This window comes from Sander vitreus, chromosome 4, assembly GCF_031162955.1.
Source record: "Sander vitreus isolate 19-12246 chromosome 4, sanVit1, whole genome shotgun sequence".
Lineage (NCBI taxonomy): Eukaryota > Metazoa > Chordata > Actinopteri > Perciformes > Percidae > Sander > Sander vitreus.
In genome coordinates, this window is record NC_135858.1 from 10,033,096 (window position 1) to 10,051,271 (window position 18,176).

General features: G+C 40.6%; 1 protein-coding gene across 1 annotated transcript; it reads right to left on the reverse strand.

Annotated features, from left to right (window-relative positions):
- Positions 1-1,099: 1,099 nt before the first annotated feature.
- On the reverse strand, positions 1,100-7,060 carry ddx19b (DEAD-box helicase 19b). The gene is made up of 12 exons (XM_078248131.1): positions 6,867-7,060; positions 6,345-6,384; positions 6,162-6,251; positions 5,884-6,019; positions 5,464-5,556; positions 4,761-4,863; positions 4,435-4,549; positions 4,083-4,260; positions 3,623-3,860; positions 2,451-2,613; positions 1,838-2,029; positions 1,100-1,414 (listed from the first exon to the last, which is right to left on the reverse strand). Exons 1-12 carry the CDS (start codon positions 6,921-6,923, stop codon positions 1,353-1,355), a joined length of 1,467 nt encoding a protein of 488 aa, XP_078104257.1. The 5' UTR covers positions 6,924-7,060; the 3' UTR covers positions 1,100-1,352.
- Positions 7,061-18,176: the final 11,116 nt, after the last annotated feature.

An 18,176-nucleotide genomic window follows, 5' to 3' on the forward strand; every position in this document is an offset into this window, starting at 1 on the left:
TATCAAAATTAAACCTCATGAGGAATGGTTTTTGCACTTCTTAGAAGTGACCAACTCAATAATTCAGTAACACTTTTTCTTTAACCTAAATCTTTTTATATATGTACACAAGTACACGTTTTCTCTTCATGCGACCATGTTGGAGCAACAGTGAGTCTGATTGGCATAGATCAAGATAATTCACACCTACTAAAGATGCTCATAATTCATTATATAATCAAAATTTCAAGTGTTTGCCAGAATATTAAGCCCAATGTCTTAGAAACAAAATCATGTGTATATAATGCACTTGAGGAAGGCATTGTTTTTTTTTTTACTCACAATCCTTAATAACAGCACAGTCTGGGTGAAGAATGTAGCTGAGCTTAAGTCAAACTTGAGACCCTGATTGAAAAGATTGTGGGACAGTGAGACACAAAGGGAAACTGATCACATCACAATTACAATTTTGTTTTACAATACAGATGAAGAAAAAAGATGAATGATAAATGCTTAGCAGTGGCGCCAAGCCTGTCCTAACAGCCGCAATCAGTTTTAAAATTATATAAATGACATGCATGGGAGATGTATGGTTAGCTGATGATTGATTACTGGCTAAACAGAAATATCTAAATGTCCACGACTTTGAGTTAGTAGTGTATCATCACTCTAGGTAGCCTGTTGTGGCATTTGACTACACACCCTGATGCTAAAGCTGAGGTTAATTTCTGTCACATGAATACAGGTTGATAGTATTTGAGAATAGCTATCACAGGTTGATAAGTTTGCATAGACCCTTGAAACCCAACCATCACCATCTCAATAACAATCTATGATTAAACTACTGCTTGGAGCAGCATACCCAACTTCACCCTTTGTACTGAGGTTTTGTAGTCAATAAAGAGCACAATAAATGCTGTAATAGTCTACATGATACAGTTACATTCAATTATACTCCGTTAAAAGGTTTGTAGAACATAAAATTGTTATTTTTCCATTAGGGTTTTTAGTGAATCTTACATAATGGCTTGTATAATGCCAACTCTACAGCCAACACCAAAGTGTTTTTTAACGCCATGTGTGTTCAGTAAAACAGAGTCGCTTTTGCAGCACCACGATACACAGCAATAAACTTATAGACTTTATTCAAAGAAGTACAAAGAGTGAAATGGGGTATGTTCCAGAGACTTACAAAACACTCTGAGAGGAGACATATCCACATGTAAACATATGCTGTGTTTGTGAGTTTGCTCTTTTCTCCGACTGCTAAAAAAATAAAAGCATAAAACACTGTAGGAGCGTACAGTCCTTGGAGAGCCAAGAGGGGAAGGGAAGTCCGGTCGGGGTCCTTCATGCGATAAACGCCATCCTCTTTAGCTGGCAATTTTCTCAATGTCATCCAGATCATCTGTGTCTAGTTTTTCAATTTTCTTACCTGCAGAGGGAGAAACCATAGAAAATTTTAGTTAGTTTTTTTTTAAATAAAAACAACTGTTAAACAGATTCACACTCCACCACAAATAGACATCAACTTGATCCTAGGCATGGGCCGGTATGAGATTCTGACGGTATGACAACCTTCAGCGAAAATATCACGGTTTCACAATGACAGCTATAAATGTATTGTTTTTTTTAAATGTCTGGGTAAAAAAAAAAAAAACACAATGCATTGAACACAATGTATTTTATTTCTTAAACACACTGCACACTGGCAGGGAGAGGGATTTCTAAACTGCACTTCCTGTCCTTGAAGACTTTTTTTGTTAGTGGTTTTGAAACTGTGACTTTTTCAACCCTTGGTATACCTTGATCCCACGTTTGAGCGTATAAGAAGTGTGTGTCGCAGCTGCCGACTTACTGAAATGCTCCTGGATCCTGTTGAGGATGTTCATGCTCATCTTGCTGTCCACCATGTTGATGGCCAGTCCCCTTTTGCCAAATCGACCTGTGCGGCCAATCCTGTGCAGGTATGTCTCGTTGTCTGGGTTACCATCCTTGTCTACTGGCAAGTCAAAGTTGATCACCACAGAAACCTGCTCGACATCGATACCTAAATGTAAGAAAAGTGGAGAGAAATATAAAGTATTACAATTAAAGCAATGTACAGTACTGTAATATTTCTATTTTATGATTATCATACGATAAAAGTTTGGCCAAAGTGACATGCAGCCATTTGTTATGGACTGTTGTTTTTACCATACAAGCAGTCCCACCCACCATCCCCTAGTCACTGGCACAGAGTCATGAATGTTTATACCAGGTAGCATGAAGCCGTTTTTCAAAGTTGGATATAAAAATCAACACCTTACACCCACGTTTTTCACAACTTCTAAATCCAAACATTCACTGTGCTACACATCCTACCTAAGAGATCTGAGTCAAGTGCAAATCTGGGATACATGGCCTTTTCAATGCATGCAACAGCTTAATAGAAAGTCATATGACGACATGATGTTGACTCTGCCTATTACCTCGAGCACAAACGTTTGTTGTGACCAGAACCTTCTCCTTGCCATCTCTGAAGCGGTCGATGACAGCAGCCCTCTGCTCCACCTGCATCTCTCCACTAAGCAGCGCCACCTGGTGGCCCTCTCTGGACAGCTCCCCCGCCAGCCAGCCTGCAGTTTTCCTTGTCTGGATCACACAGTGGAGAGTGCTCTCACTAATTCACCAGCAAACTAGGTGCTCAAGTAACAAAGGACCAAATGTGAAAACACAACTTGGCAACACTAGCTGATTTACAGGAAGAGTTTGGGTGTGAGTTAGGTCCTGTTCTAAAAGTGTTGATAAAATAAGCAGTAAGGAAAAAAAAAACAGTAAGCCAGATAGGGTTGCCAAGTTATTTTCTCACATAAGCATTGGTAAAAGTTGGAGTACAACAGGTTTGCTGGACATTCTGATGTCCCTTCTCAGAGAAACTTAAAAGGAATACTTTTACTTTGTGAGTATGTTTGCATGCACACCAATATTCCACTATTATTTCAAATATGATAATATTCCCAATTTGATACAGGTAATGTAAACAGCATATTCCGTTTGGATATTCCGAATAAAGCCTTTTTCCGACTATAGCATTTTCCCATTAAGACGCGGGATATTCCAGTATTATTTGGATTTTAAAGGCATTCTTTGTACATATACAGCGCATTCGGAATATGTGTCTCAATCTGGGTTTTTACCGCAGGCTTATGGTTAGCTCTGTGCGTTGCTATGGTTGCTGCACACAAACCAACCAGTCAACAGTATGCAAGGCTGCAGACCCGATAAGAAAGAGAAGCACAGCTACTTTAAAACATTATCAAAGACTTGGATATCAACAGGTTTTTGGATATGCGCACACATCGTTACGCCGACCTTTTCAAGAAGCTGGTTGAAAGAATGAAAGAGGGACGCTGTGTTCGCACGGTCCAACAAGTCCGCCACAGCTGGTAAACTTTGAAAAAGTCGTATTTTGCATGGCTACATGTAAACGGGAATATCAGTGGAATATTCATTTTCATTAGCCATGTAAACAGCTTAGTCGGAATATCGTCTTTTTCGGAATAAGGGCAAAAAACTGAATATTATGTGCTAGAAACGTACGTAGTCAGTGTTTTAATACAGACCATGTAGGCCTGTGCAAATATGAATTGAATGAACTCACATGGCAGAAGATCATGGCCTGGGCGATGGTGATGGCGCCGTAGATGTTACAGAGGGCGTGGAACTTCTCCTCCCTGCTGTTGCACAACACATAGTACTGTTTGATGGTATCCAGCGTCTCCTCCTCTCTCTTCAACTTTATGATGTTGGGGTCAGGCACAATACGCTGGGCAAAGTTCCACACTGTCTCTTCAAACGTGGCTGAGAACAGCAACATCTGGCAGTTTTTAGGCAGCATCCTGTGTGTCGGAGAAGAAAGGAGTGAAGGGTCGGTAGTTGTGGATTAAAAAAAGGTCAAAGTGGTCAAAATGTGGAGATGTACGTTTCAGAAACTCCAGCTTATGTGTGACAGTGCATGATCTCATTATTAAGATTTTTCTTTCGGAGATTTTCTCACACGAGTACTTTTCATTTAGTGTGTGCTACGAATGTTTTTTCTCAATGTCTGTGTTTATTCTGACCTCTGGATGCGGATGCTCTGGTCCTGGTGACCCTGTGTGGCAATCATGACGTCAGCCTCGTCGAGCACAAACACCTTGATCTTCTTGGGGTCTATGAACTTGAATTTTCCACACCAGTCCAGCATGGTACCAGGTGTGCCAATAACTATCTGTTCCTGCAGCTTCATGCCCCGCTGCACTGGAACATTCACAAGAAACAAGCACTCATCAACACACAGAGCCATCTGTCAGTGGCATTTAGGTTTTCATCATTAGGAACAATTCAAATACTAGACACATTTTTGAATTTTAAAATATTGATATGATCCATTGTAGTGTAGATGTAGCATTGTAGAGAGCAGAGACGCCTTACATTTGTTTCCTCTGATGGCGTAGACTAGTTTGACCTCAGGATAGTGTTTGCCCATCTGCTCGATTACCTTGCCAGTCTGAAGTGCCAGTTCATAGGTGGGTGACACACACAGGCACTGATGGAGAGAAATTCAGTGGGTGAAAAAAGGATTTAGGAAGCGGAAAATGAACTCATCAATTAGTTCAAGTTATCAAGGACAATAATTATTGAGAGACAGGTAGGATGAGGCCCTCAGATACTCCTAACAGCTTGTAACACATACCAATTTTGAAACTCAAATTACAGATTACAGATCTTCTACAACAGGGAGGGAGGTGAAAACCAACCTGGGGAAATCTGTTGTTGGGATCTACATGACTGAGCATGGCCAGGACAAAGGCAGCTGTTTTCCCTGTTCCCGACTGCGACTGGGCAATCAGATTCTGTGGACTGGAAGAAACAAAGAATTAGATAACAGGCAAAGGTGGCAAATAGTTAATGATAACTGGTGCAAGGGGCTATTCATTTAATTGTAAATTTTAAAGTTAATTAAAAGAGAGGTTTGATTGAATTAATTTCAAAGTTATATCATAGGGTGAGAGATTTCAGTAAGCCCTAAGAGACATAATGCCTTGGCCAGAGGACTCTACAACGTTTATGTACAGTACAAAGTAGGGCTGGGCAATATAGCGATATTATATCGATATCGTGATATGGGACTAGATATCGTCTTAGATTTTGGATATTGTAATATGACATAAGTGTTGTCTTTTACTGGTTTTAAAGGCTGCATTACAGTAAAGAGATGTACTTTTCTGAACTTACCAGACTGTTCTAGCTGTTCTATTATTTGCCTTTCCCCCACATGGACATTATGTCCACATTACTGATGATTATTTATCTAAAATCTAAGTGTGAAGATATTTTGTTAGAGCACCAATTGTCAACCCTAGAATATCGCCGCAATATCGATATTGAGGTATTTGGTCAAGAATATCGTGATATCTGATTTTCTCCCTATCGCCCAGCCCTAGTACAAAGTGTACTCACGGTTCGGCCAGCATCATAGGTAAGGCAGTCTCCTGGATTTTGGATGGTCGGTTGAAACCCATGCCGTAGACGCCCTGAAGCAGCTGTGGTTTGCTGCACACAGGAGAGAATAGTCAAATGTCACATCTTTAGCAAAGTCTGAAGACAAAACAGATCTTTTTGAAAACATCGCTTTGATATACTTCAGTGTGGATGCGCACACGACTTAAAAGATCTACCAATAAAAGGGCAACAGAAGGAACCCTCCTGGAGCAGGTATGGTTTATGTCTGGGTCTTGGTGGGAACATTTTGGCTCAAAAACATCCTTTCTGACTACATGCATGTGTCATTAACACTAGGCATGATAACTGATTAATTGATATCTGGTGGTGCTGTAGGGCAAAGAGAAAGATGAATGGACGAATAGAAGATTCACTTACAGTCGTAACTCCTCAAAAGACTTGACAGAGTAGAGCGGAGAGTTGGGGTCCTTCTGAAGAACTTCCACTTGATTCGTGTTATTGACAAGATTATTCCGTATCAGCTTGTTCAATAACGACTGCGCCGCTTTGTCCTCTGGAAAATCAAGTTATGTTGCAATGACTGTTACTACAACTCAAGAGACAACCAAGCATCTCAATCAAAGACAATCAAGAATGTCAGACAGCGATAGCAGAGGATGAATATTTCGGGGCATGTAAATAATTAAACGTCCCACCGTTGTCATCCTCTTCTGTACACTTGTTTTCTCCCTCAACTTCTGACTTTGCAGCTGCACTGCTGGAGTCTGTTGCATTTGCAGCCGTGCCTACAATAGTCAAAATTATACTCACATGTACATCCAAAACATTTTAGGAGATTACTGGTTTTCTTACGCTTAATGTTGCACACACGCACTTACCATTTTCCTCCGGTTTGTCTTTTATTTGGAGGCTACCGATCTGTAACGAGAAAACATAAGGAAGTTTACAAAGTCGTTTAAAAGAAGAATGCTTGCTGTGATATAAGCAAGGACAGGCTAATATACGATAGGCACGAACTGGGGCAAAGTCACGACTACTTCTTCATTGGTATAGCTATTTTAAAGCTTCTTGCATCATTTGCTTGCTAGCCAGCTAACCGCTAAAGCTAGTAACTCATTGAGCACGCAGCATCTCAGTTCGAGCTAACGTTAGTTAACTTAGCTTTCACGACAACCCGAAGCCACCCGGTAGCTTCGTTTTTAAGTTGATGTGAACGTTACTGAGACAAACTGTCACAGGAGTACATTTATTCACGGGCAGCGCAGTCGATGGACAGTTTCTGTAAGAAATGAGGCTGATTAGCTAAGTTTCGTTTATCCGAACAGGCCAAAGCTTTCTCTAAACATGCTAACAACACCTTAGCTCATGTTGCGTAACGTTAAATTAAGGTTTAACGTTACCGATTCCGCCGCGGCTTCTTGCTCGTCCACTGCCTGTGCCCAGGAGTCCGTAGCCATTTTGGAACAGTTTCTTATTTAGTTATTATGCTCGGGATAACTCAACTAGATAAGCAAGCTCACAATGAGGAGTCAGTAATGTGAAAGTAACTATTTTCCACAATGGCGTGCCGAAACTGATTCTGGGCACCTGTGCAACCGCTTACATGTCCGGGTAAAATGCAAGAGTCCCCCGATAAAGGTTCCCATCCGATTTACAAAAAGCAGCAGGTATGACTGACTCTTTAGTTCTACATTTCCACATTCACACAGATAACTTAAATTATTTAAAAAAACTTAATTTGATTTTTTTTGTTACGATTTGCGAGATTAAAGCATAATCTCAAGAAACACTTATCTACCGAGGGTTAGGGTTGGGTTAGCCAAACGCCAAAACGTTCTGTACCCTCCCAACACACACACACACACACACACACACACACACACACACACACACACACACACACACACACACACACAAATTATTGACAACAAAGATGATGCAGGTAATTTTATGTATGTATTTTACAAAATGTAGTTATCATGCTTTAAACCATGCATTTTCCTAAATAAAGTTGAATGTAATCAAATTATCACAATGCAATTTGGAGCTTTGGTGTGGGGGGATTTGAATATGAGCACTACCAAAACCCGTCTACCCTAACACTTATTAGAAATTCTTTGGCACTACACATGGATGGCCTCACAGCTCATGTTTGCACCAGGGCCCCCTAGTGGTTAATCCAAGCCTGAAGACAGGACATAGTCATACAAACATTGAAGCACTGGGGGACTGCCTCAGCAGTCAGATGTACTACAATGAATTGAGTGGAGCCCTATGGATTCATGTTGGATTTAAACATGTTTTCAGTGTGTCACTATTTACAGTATTGTGCTGTTTAAAGGCAAACGTGAATGTCTGTTGTATTGCTGTTTTTATTATTCCTCTATTTTTCGGAGAGACACATTGGAGTAATGAGGATCTCTCTTTTGGCATTGATACATTCTTCTCTTATAATCCTAGCATGGTTTCATCATCTCCCCCTTATTGAGATAACCACACATTAAGAGGAAACCTTCTCTAAGCGTTCACTGAGATCACTACAAACATTTTGGGTTCAAATGATTTTGTCATGTTTTCACAAAAGAATTGTTGTTATAAAGGTTTGTTTAGAAGGATGATATCATCAATAGCCTTATTTTAATGAGGAAGAAAACCCCAAATATCAAGAGCAAAATTAAGAAACTCAGACAGACGATGGAACTTCTGTGATGCAATCCGTGTATCATCATCATTAAACAGTATCAACCATCACAGATTGAGAGAAGCTGGATCCCATGTGGAAAAACTCATATGAAAGTGTGCGGTTTCTGAACTGCATGTATATTTTTGACCACTCCAACTTTTGGGTGAAACAAAAAATCTGCATATAATTATTAAACCAAGTGTACAAGTTTTATAGATACAAATCTCTAAACTAGTTTTCCAAAAAGTATATTGAAGCACAAATGAGCCACTTAATAAATGTAGGTGTTTTTTAAAAATGTTTTGGAGAACCCTGAGATATTTGTAAAGGATCTGACACTTTATGAGTGCCAGTGATGCCTTGATTCTCCATTAGCTACTTTTCTATAGAAGAGCCAAGTGGGACTAATCAGGACTTTAAGTGTGTATTTGTGTGTGTGAGAGAGTATGTATTACGTTGGGGGGACATAGATCTGTTTACAAACAGTGTGTCTTTTGGGGACAAGATACAAGTCCCCATAATGTTAGGACTTGGTTTAAGGATAAGGTTAGGGTTATAGGATGATAGAGTGGTATCGATCATCTCATTTAACTATGGGCAAGGAAGGAAATTAGCGTATTCCGCAAAAAAACTATTTCTTGAAGTGTGCAGTACCGAATCTACTCTTGCTCTTTACCAAGGTATTGTGCTGCAGCATAGTTATCCCTGTTTGGTGCTTTAGTGGATACCAGGCTGGGTGGGGGGGGTTATTTTTTGGGCTTTTCAACTTTCTAAGTGAGAAGAGGAGAGAGAGGGGGAAGACATGCAGGAAATTGTCACAGGTTGGATTCGAACCCTTGACCTCTGCATCGAGGCATAAACCTGTCAGTATAGATGTATGTGCACTGGATACCAGGCTTTTAACCAGAGCTGGCCTCCACTCCATGGGACCATGTAGGAGCACAGGGGGTCACCTCTGGAGCCAGACGGCTGTGGTTGACAACTCCTTAAATGAATGCAGAATTGATATCACACATTTCCCCTGTTCCACTGGGATAGAGGGAGGGATAGATAGATAGATAGATAGATAGATAGATAGATAGATAGATAGATAGATAGATAGATAGATAGATAGATAGATTGATTATGACAGTGGCATTGGACTGTGTTAAAGGAGATTACATAGATTGCTGTCATCCAACGGTCAACGCCGCTCTGCCTGTGCATTACTCCAAGTTTATCTACATGTACAGTGGTGTGAAAAAGTGTTTGCCCCCTTCCTCATTTCCTGTTCCTTTGCATGTTTGTCACACTTAAGTGTTTCGGAACATCAAACCAATTTAAACAATAGTCAAGGACAACACAAGTAAACACAAAATGCAATTTGTAAATGAAGGTGTTAATTATTAAAGGTGAAAAAAAAATCCAAACCATCATGGCCCTGTGTGAAAAAAGTGATTGCCCCCTAAACCTAATAACTGGTTGGGCCACCCTTAGCAGCAACAACTGCAACCAAGCGTTTGCGATAACGTGCAATGAGGCTTTTACAGCGTCCTGGAGGAATTTTGGCCCACTCATCTTTGCAGAATTGTCCTAATTCAGTTACATTAGAGGGTTTTCGAGCATGAGCGGCCTTTTTTAAGGTCATACCACAACATCTCAATAGGATTCAGGTCAGGACTTTGGCTAGGCCACTCCAAAGTCTTCATTTAGTTTTTTCTTCAGCCATTCGGTGGTGGACTTGCTGGTGTGTTTAGGATCATTGTCCTGCTGCAGAACCCAAGTTCGTTTCAGCTTGAGTACACGAACAGATGGTCGGACATTCTCCTTCAGGATCTCTTGGTAGACAGCAGAATTCATAGTTCCTTTTATCACGGCAAGTCTTCCAGGTCCTGAAGCAGCAAAACAGCCCCAGACCATCACACTACCACCACCATATTTTACAGTTGGTATAATGTTCTTTTTATGAAATGCAGTGTTCCTTCTCGCCAGATATACTTGGACACACACCTTCCAAAGAGTTCCACTTTTGTCTCATCGGTCCACAGAATGTTGTCCCAAAAGTCTTGGGGATCATCAAGATGTGTTCTGGAGAAAGTGAGACAAGCTTTGATGTTCTTTTTGCTCAGCAGTGGTTTTCTCCTTGGAACTCTGCCATGCAGGCCATTTTTGCCCAGTCTTTTCCTGATGGTGGAGGCATGAGCGCTGACCTTAACTGAGGCAAGTGAGGCCTGCAGTTCTTTGGGCGTTGTTGTGGGGTCTTTTGTGACCTCTTGGATGAGTCGTCGCTGCGCTCTTGGGGGTAATTTTGGGCGGCCGGCCACTCCTGGGAAGGTTCACCACTGTTCCATGTCTTCGCCATTTGTGGATAATGGCTCTCACTGTGGTTCGCTGGATTCCCAAAGCTTTGGAAATGGCTTTATAACCCTTTCCAGACTGATAGATCTCAATTACTTTCTTTCTCAATTGTTCCTGAATTTCTTTGGGTCTCGGCATGATGTGTAGCTTTTAAGGATCTTCTGGTGGACCTTACTGTGTCAAGCAGCTCCTATTTAAGTGATGCCTTGATTGTGAACAGGTGTGGCAATAATCAGGCCTGGGTGTGGCTAGAGAAATTGAACTCAGGTGTGGACAACCACAGTTATAGTATGTTTTAACAAGGGGGGCAATCACTTTTTTCACACAGGGCCATGATGGTTTTGGATTTTTTTTCTCCTTTAATAATAAACACCTTCATTTACAAATTGCATTTTGTGTTTACTTGTGTTGTCCTTGACTTTTGTTTAAATTGGTTTGATGTTCCGAAACACTTAAGTGTGACAAACATGCAAAGGAACAGGAAATGAGGAAGGGGGCAAACACTTTTTCACACCACTGTATGTGTGTGCATACATTAGTTGATGTGTGTCAGCATGTGAGAGAGGATATAGGGAGTCTCTTAGATCGTCAGTTTGGAGACAAATTTGTCAAAGGCTTGAAAAAGCGGCGTTTATTGTTGCCTCCAATCAGCTGCCTTGCCGGAGGTATCCATGGCAACTGAAAGAGTAAAAGTAAGGCTTGAGGTCTCCAGAGAATTTGGAAGAGACAGAGAGAAGGACTTTATATTTCCACATAAGGACTCATTTCAAGCGCTGAATATGACATAAAAGATTTTAGAGTGGTCGCAGTAGAAATCGTTTTTCTGTGTGAACAATCTGAAGAAAGGTAAACACTAAGCCCACAAATACATGATGTAAGGTCGTTCAAACACTACTCCATGCTCATGAGTATACAGTATGTCACAGTTCATGTAGACAGTATTTATTCTTTTGCGCTCCATAAATGTATACACGAACACTTCAGCAGGGCTTTACAACAAGAGCTCATACTTGAAGATCTGCCTCCAGTTAAAAATAAAATATTATGCAATAAAAAAATAAAAAAACATTGCTAGATGAAAATGTAGACAGAATAAGAGGTATAAGAGGCAAATATTTTTACTATTTTTTTCTTAGCATCTACTGTTCATTAGTACAATTTAAACCTTTGAGTCTCTTTTTGTCAATTTATTTTCCAAAATTGTAAGTTAGTTGTTCCCAACTGAGGTGTGTATTATTCTCCTTTCTCCTGGACACTGGGCATTGTGTTGGTGTTGATGATTACTCCACTGTTTTTTTTGGGAGACTTTTAATTAATTAAAAGACACTCACATTTGCAGATTAACTGCGAAAGGGTGAATGAGCAGGTGTGCCTTTAGTTAGGAGCCAAATGTAAAAAATGGTGTTGTGTTGTGATTTTATTCTGAAAGCCCATCATTAGAGAATAAATTAAACATAATTGTGGACCATTCTTACACTGTAGATGGCCAACCACAGATGGTTTTGATTAGATACTGTATAAGGTTAGATGTAACATGAACCTAAATGCAGAATGAAAAGGCAGGAAATAAACAGTTTTTCTTGGTCACAATAAGGGTTACAAGGCAGACAGACATTAAACAACAGGCTGGCATGAGGGTATAACAAGTACAGACAAGCAGAACTAAACAAAAGGTAGCAGGCATAGACATCTCAGCAACAGACGATCTGGGAGAAAGTGAGCACTATTAGCTGTCCTCAACACATACTGGGGCTGAGGAGCAGCTGTGCAGACAGATGACCGAGACAGGTGAGGTGGGGACTCTGTGGTGACAACTGGTGGGCAGGTACAGAATGACAAGTCTGCTGTGGCTGGAAACAAGGTCCATGAGAGCAGTGAAAGTGAACCAAACTGTAAAGTTTTGGGCTATAAAACCAAAACAATGAGCTGAAAGACACTGAAACACTCTACAGAGCTGAGGGAAACTGCAGTGTTGGGTGATTATTCTGTGGGTGTGTTGCTATAAGTGACACCTCTACATTTCACGTAGACATTCAACCCATTGTTAATATAGAGATATTGACGAGTGCAGCTTTAACATACATGTATAATGAGATTAACTGTAGCTGAGGGAGGACATGATGATGATGAGGATGATGAGGTACATGTCCACACACCTGTCAAAGCACTGAGGTCATCCAATCAGATGCTCCTCGATGTGCCCAGATCAAGGTTAAAAAATAAAGGTGACCGAGCCTTTTCAGTGGCTGCTTCAAACCTCTGGAATAGTTTACCTATTCATATAAGAACAGCTCGGACCGCTGAAACATTCAAGTCCTTGCTTAAGACCCACTACTATTTGTTGGCTTTCATTTCAAGTTGAGCTTTGACACCTTGTCCTTTTTTTCTGCTGTTGGCAAACAAAACACACACATCAAACAACACAAAATTAAACTATTTTGATATTTGATTAATCCTTTTAGTCATTTTTTAAAGCTAGAATGCCAAATATTTCTTGGTTTCAGCTTCTCAAATGTGAGGAGTTTGATGTTTTTCTTTGTCATACATGATAATAAACTGAATATCGTTGGGTTTTGGGCTGTTGGTTGGACAAAACAAGATATCAAGATGTAAGATTCCCATTAATTGGAAGTAAGGGGCCTAGCCTAAACCATGAAAAAATAGCCCCAAACATGGCCATGGTGTGAATGAATTTTAACTAGGGTGGGGGCCCCTACTTGTCATAGGTCTTTTACTTGTAGCAATTGACAGTCTGAATAAGAAAGGTCTAATAGTCACACAAACATTGCTACCTCTAATTAATGTATGCATTTTACTTAATATGGCTACCAACATCGTTCCATTATAAGTGCTGGCTGTGATGCTACTGTGCAGTGATGGTAACACTATACGGCAATAGGAGTCTCCTCTGTCTTGTTCAGTCTGTCTTTAACACGGGAGCATTCAGGTCCTCAGTTGTCCATCGTCAGCTAATTAATCAGAATCAAAGGCAGACAAATCCTGTAAACACAGACGAGCTGCATTCACAAGTCCATAGGTGAGAGAGAGAGAGACAAGCAGAGTGGGAGAGATAGAGATAAAGGGCGGATTCTCCCCAGACTTCTTCTCCCCACTTTCTTCTGGTAGAAGTCATTAAGATTCATGCCCCTGATCCTTCACTCTGTGCCGGCTCCTCACTGTTTACTCCGTGCATCTCTAGCGAGAAAAAAAAAAAATGGAACCTGCATGCACACGCCAGAATTAAAATGGTGATGCAGCACTTGTTTTCTGTCAACAAGAGAGAGCATACAGAGGAAGAGAGAGAAAGTGAGATAGCATGCGAGATGGTAAGAAGGAGAGAGAGAGAGAGAGAGAGAGAGAGAGAGAGAGAGAGAGAGAGAGAGAGAGAGAGAGAGAGAGAGAGAGAGAGAGAGAGAGTAAGGGGTTGACAGCTGGTTGGTATTCCTGAGGCTTAGCTAAAGAGGCTGATGGTGCAGAGTGGACATCACCAAGGAATTTCAATGTAGGAGGAATGCTTGCTGTTGTCTGAGTCAGAGCTCCAGCCTTTATATTACAGACCTGACTGTTTTACAAACGACCATGTGTTTAGCAACGTAAAGCTGTCTATGCATACATTTAGATTTTAACATTTTGATTACATTGACCTGGTGTAACAGAAAATGTTGTTCCTAATGCCTCTTTTTGAGGATCACCAACATTACTTTTATTTTCTATGACACATTCATTAAATTGTATATGTATTTAATTATGCTCTTCATAAACTCTATTTTATTTATAAGACAAGTGGACACGGTTTAACACTTTATCATGGGCTAAAATGACTTCTTTATGGGTAATTCCTATTCAGAATTTAGTTTTAATCCTTTAACAAGCATTGGTCTTATTTTAAATTATATTCAAATGTCTTACTTTTTAAAATTCTAGTGGAAAATCCAAAAATTCCAAAGATAAAGAATGTCAGGCAAAATTTGGCGAGAAATGATACACAAAAAACAAACAAATGCACAAATATTTCCATTTGAAAGGAATGCTGTTGCAGCCATAAAAATAGTCTCGGTTTTGAATATAATATAGCTTCAATAATAAATGTTCAAAACCATGATGCACAATACATGATACATAAATATCATTTACCAACCTTAAAGCTACTTAAGAGGAAATAAATTGGGTGAAACTGGATGTTAAAGAGATAGTTCAAATATTTTGAAGTGGGGTTATATGATATGAAAACTACTTCATGCATCCACAATTCAAAATATCAGAACTATCCCTTTAAGGGATTAATGGGAGACTAAACTTCTATATTATGGAAATCCGTCCAGTATCTTAAAAACACAAAAATGTTCAAAGTAAGACACTTTGGTCAATACTTGGACAGACTGCTTAGCCTTCAAAAGCAGTAACTGACGAGACCAACATCTGCCTATAAGTCCTGTTTACAAATTTGTACCTTCACAATGTTCTGCTAAAGGGCAACAATAATTAAGTTCAACTATTGAGTTTATTTTGCTACAATTATTGGCAGAGTATTGTTATACCTGTTGGTCTTTGAGTGACGTAAGAGTTAGGTATTGCATCATGTTAGGTCATTGAAGTAAATGTTTACACAAATGAAATTTGTCAGTGGTCCATTTGAATAATTCCCTAGTGAGTTCCTCTAAACATTTCTATTGAATGATCAGTTTATATGGTTATATTAAGGTTCAAGATGTAAGAATTAGTGTTGGGACTCACACAGGCTGAGCCTCCACGATTGAAAACAGTTTCAGTCCCAAGGTCGGCCAGGCAACCATGAGCATCTGGAACCAGCCTCCCTCCTTTCTCTGGGGGAGACCCAGCTCTTATTAAACCCAACCAATTCCTCCAGTAAACAGCTGTATTATTACATAACACAAGGTGGGGGCTAAATAGCCCTGAGTCCTTTGAACAATCTGGAAAAAAAAGATTAAGCAGGCCTTTTCTCATGCAGTTTGGAGTTCAACAGTCATTGACGATCACAAAGACATGTTCATTCATCTACCAGGCCGGGGCCAAAGAGCTTCAAGGCTGTCAAGCCCCAGCTCAACAATTTTCAATTCCTTAATAATTTATTAATGGCGGGCAGTCAAATTGCATATCAATAATGTAGAAGGACTCAGTACAATGTTGATACAAAACACCCTTTCAGTCGGGCTCATTCATGCTCACAGACCTGCAGACATATGTACTTAGTCCCATGTGGTCCGGCACTGGCACATTGCATGAATCCAATCTGCATCAGTGAGCTGTGTATGTTAGTTGATGATGGAGCAACTATAAATGCTTATCATGCTTCAGATTGTGATTCTGTTTTTGGAAAATGTGAGCAGGGTAAAGCCCCCAAATGTGAAATATTAAGCTTTTAATAGGTTGGGCTGGGAGAGAACAACATATAGCCTACACTACAAAGACACTGATATGAAGAGCAAGGACAAATAGCTAGTAAATTAATACAAGTGTGATACATTAACAATATATATATATATATATATATATATATATATATATATATATATATATATATATATATATATATGATACATTCTTAAATCTATCTCCCACATTATTACATTTTTAATTTTGTATCTTAAAGACAGTATTTCTGTGCAAACCTGTAAAGAGAAGTTTGCGACATTTTTACGACACATACTTGACCTCCGCTCTTGGCCGATTGGGCAGCTATAGTGTGTGTATGAGCACGAGCCAATCACGCATGTAGGACAAATTAAGTGACCAATGGCGGATTTCCATCTAGGTCAGCATCTTTTATTCAGAAGGCACGCGTACACAGTTACATGCTATCCCGCCCCGGGGGCCCTGCGGAGACCCACTCTGCCACCGAGAGATGGCCCACCATTTTGTTCTGTTTTGAAAATGATCTCCATGCATGAGATTAGCTGGGGGGCCCACAAGCTCTTCCCTTTGTTGTGTATCCCAGTTTGGATATTTCCCAGCTGGTGTCTGTGAATGTGTATGAGTGTGTGCAGTGTGTGCATGCGCGGTGCCAGGCTTGCATTTGTAAATGTGCATATGCCAGAGTGTGTTTAATTGGGTTTTTTGCTCATTCCAGGGGTGAATACGATCTTAATGGAGACATCCGATGCCCATTCTGTGTATGAAACTGTAGTGCGTTGCTACTGAGCTTGAGCTTGAGGAACGCTTATAGCATCTCAATCTGTCTGCTGTGGTTACAGCAATGCACACTCAATACAACAGTGTGTCTGTGAGTAAGGCAGGGTCATATAGGTAAAACATGGCATTGGTCACATATGACTCTTGCTGCATGGTGCCTTTTCCTTGAACTGTTCACGAGCATGCACTGCTGCAATACACTGCAATGCATGGATAATCCTTCCTAACACTAACACTTTTTGGGGGGCATCCTTCATTTTGTTAGATAGTGCAGATAGAGAGGAAGATGGGAAGAGAAAGAGAGAGAGAGGATGACACGCAGCAAAGGGGCACAGGTCGGATTTGAACCCAGGCCGCTGCAAAGGACTCAGCCTACATGGGGTGCTCTGCCGGGTGAGCTAGAGGTACATACATAAGCTTTTCCAGGGAATTATTCCATGGGAGGAAACCACTGCATTAGTTGGTATTTGTGACAGAAATAACAACCAGGGGGCAATAAATAACATCATACTGAATGTACACAAGTGGGCACACAAGTATGTAAAGTTGGTTATTAGGCTTTACAATGCCACTGCACCAAAATGTAAAAGGCTGTATTTCTCAGCCGTTGGTTTCCCTCCACATACTTAAAGCAGCACCAAAGCAACTAGGCAGAGAGAGAGAGAGAGAGAGAGAGAGAGAGAGAGAGAGAGAGGAGAGAGACTGGGGATGTGGTTGCTATAGTAACCATCAGGTGGGTCTGAACTGTTTCTCCCTGGCATTCATTTCATCACATTGAGCCTCTGTCTCTCTTCCTCTCTCTTTCTCTACTCTCACTTTTGTTTATCCCTCTCTTTTCCTCCTTCTCTCCTGGCTCTGCATCTCTCTTATCTCCTCATCTCCCTCTCGTGCCACTCTCCCACTCTCTTCCGATCTGCCTGCCTGCCGCCCTTCCTCCTCCATCCTCCAGCTCTCTTCACTTTCCTTGGAAAACAGTGAGGAAGAGAGAGAGAGAGAGGGTGTGTTTAATGTTAATGTGGAGTGGCCCCTGTCTTTTTGTCTGTTTGTCCGTTTTCATAATTCTGTCCTGAGATTCCCATCTGTTAAACCTGGATTCATAACCTTTTTCAGACAGGAACAATGAGGACAGTGCCAAAATGTGGGTAGTGTTCAAGGTCTTTGGAGATAAATAAAAGCTGGACTGATATCTGAGAGGGAACTTGCTTGAAAGATTGACGTCATCTGCAATCACGATTTAGCTGCAACAAAAGTGTGTTTTACCATCGTATCATAGGCGGGTTGTTTTTTTGGTCAAACTCTCTGATTCAGCTCTGCCCGAACAAACTTGACGGGGGAAAAACCCCACACGGGAGCAGAGAGAATATTCTGGTGTGGTGTCTAAAGGGATATTTGTTTATTTTTCCAACCAGGACTGCATTTCCCTTTTCCCTCTTATCAGCTGTCGCACTTGTGAATTCCCAGCAGAGGCTGAATCAGCAAGAGAATACCTGATTCCAATGCCAATTGAGTTTACACACACACACACACACACACACACACA

Bases quoted from the DNA above. Each gene is read 5' to 3' on its own strand.
- ddx19b (XM_078248131.1), bottom strand. From the start codon at position 6,923: ATGGCTACGGACTCCTGGGCACAGGCAGTGGACGAGCAAGAAGCCGCG. The intron at 4,550-4,760 runs GTTGGTTTTCAC...TCTCTCCATCAG, and splicing joins CCAACAACAGATTTCCCCAG to TGCCTGTGTGTGTCACCCAC. The intron at 3,861-4,082 runs GTCAGAATAAAC...TCCGACACACAG, and splicing joins CAGAGCATCCGCATCCAGAG to GATGCTGCCTAAAAACTGCC.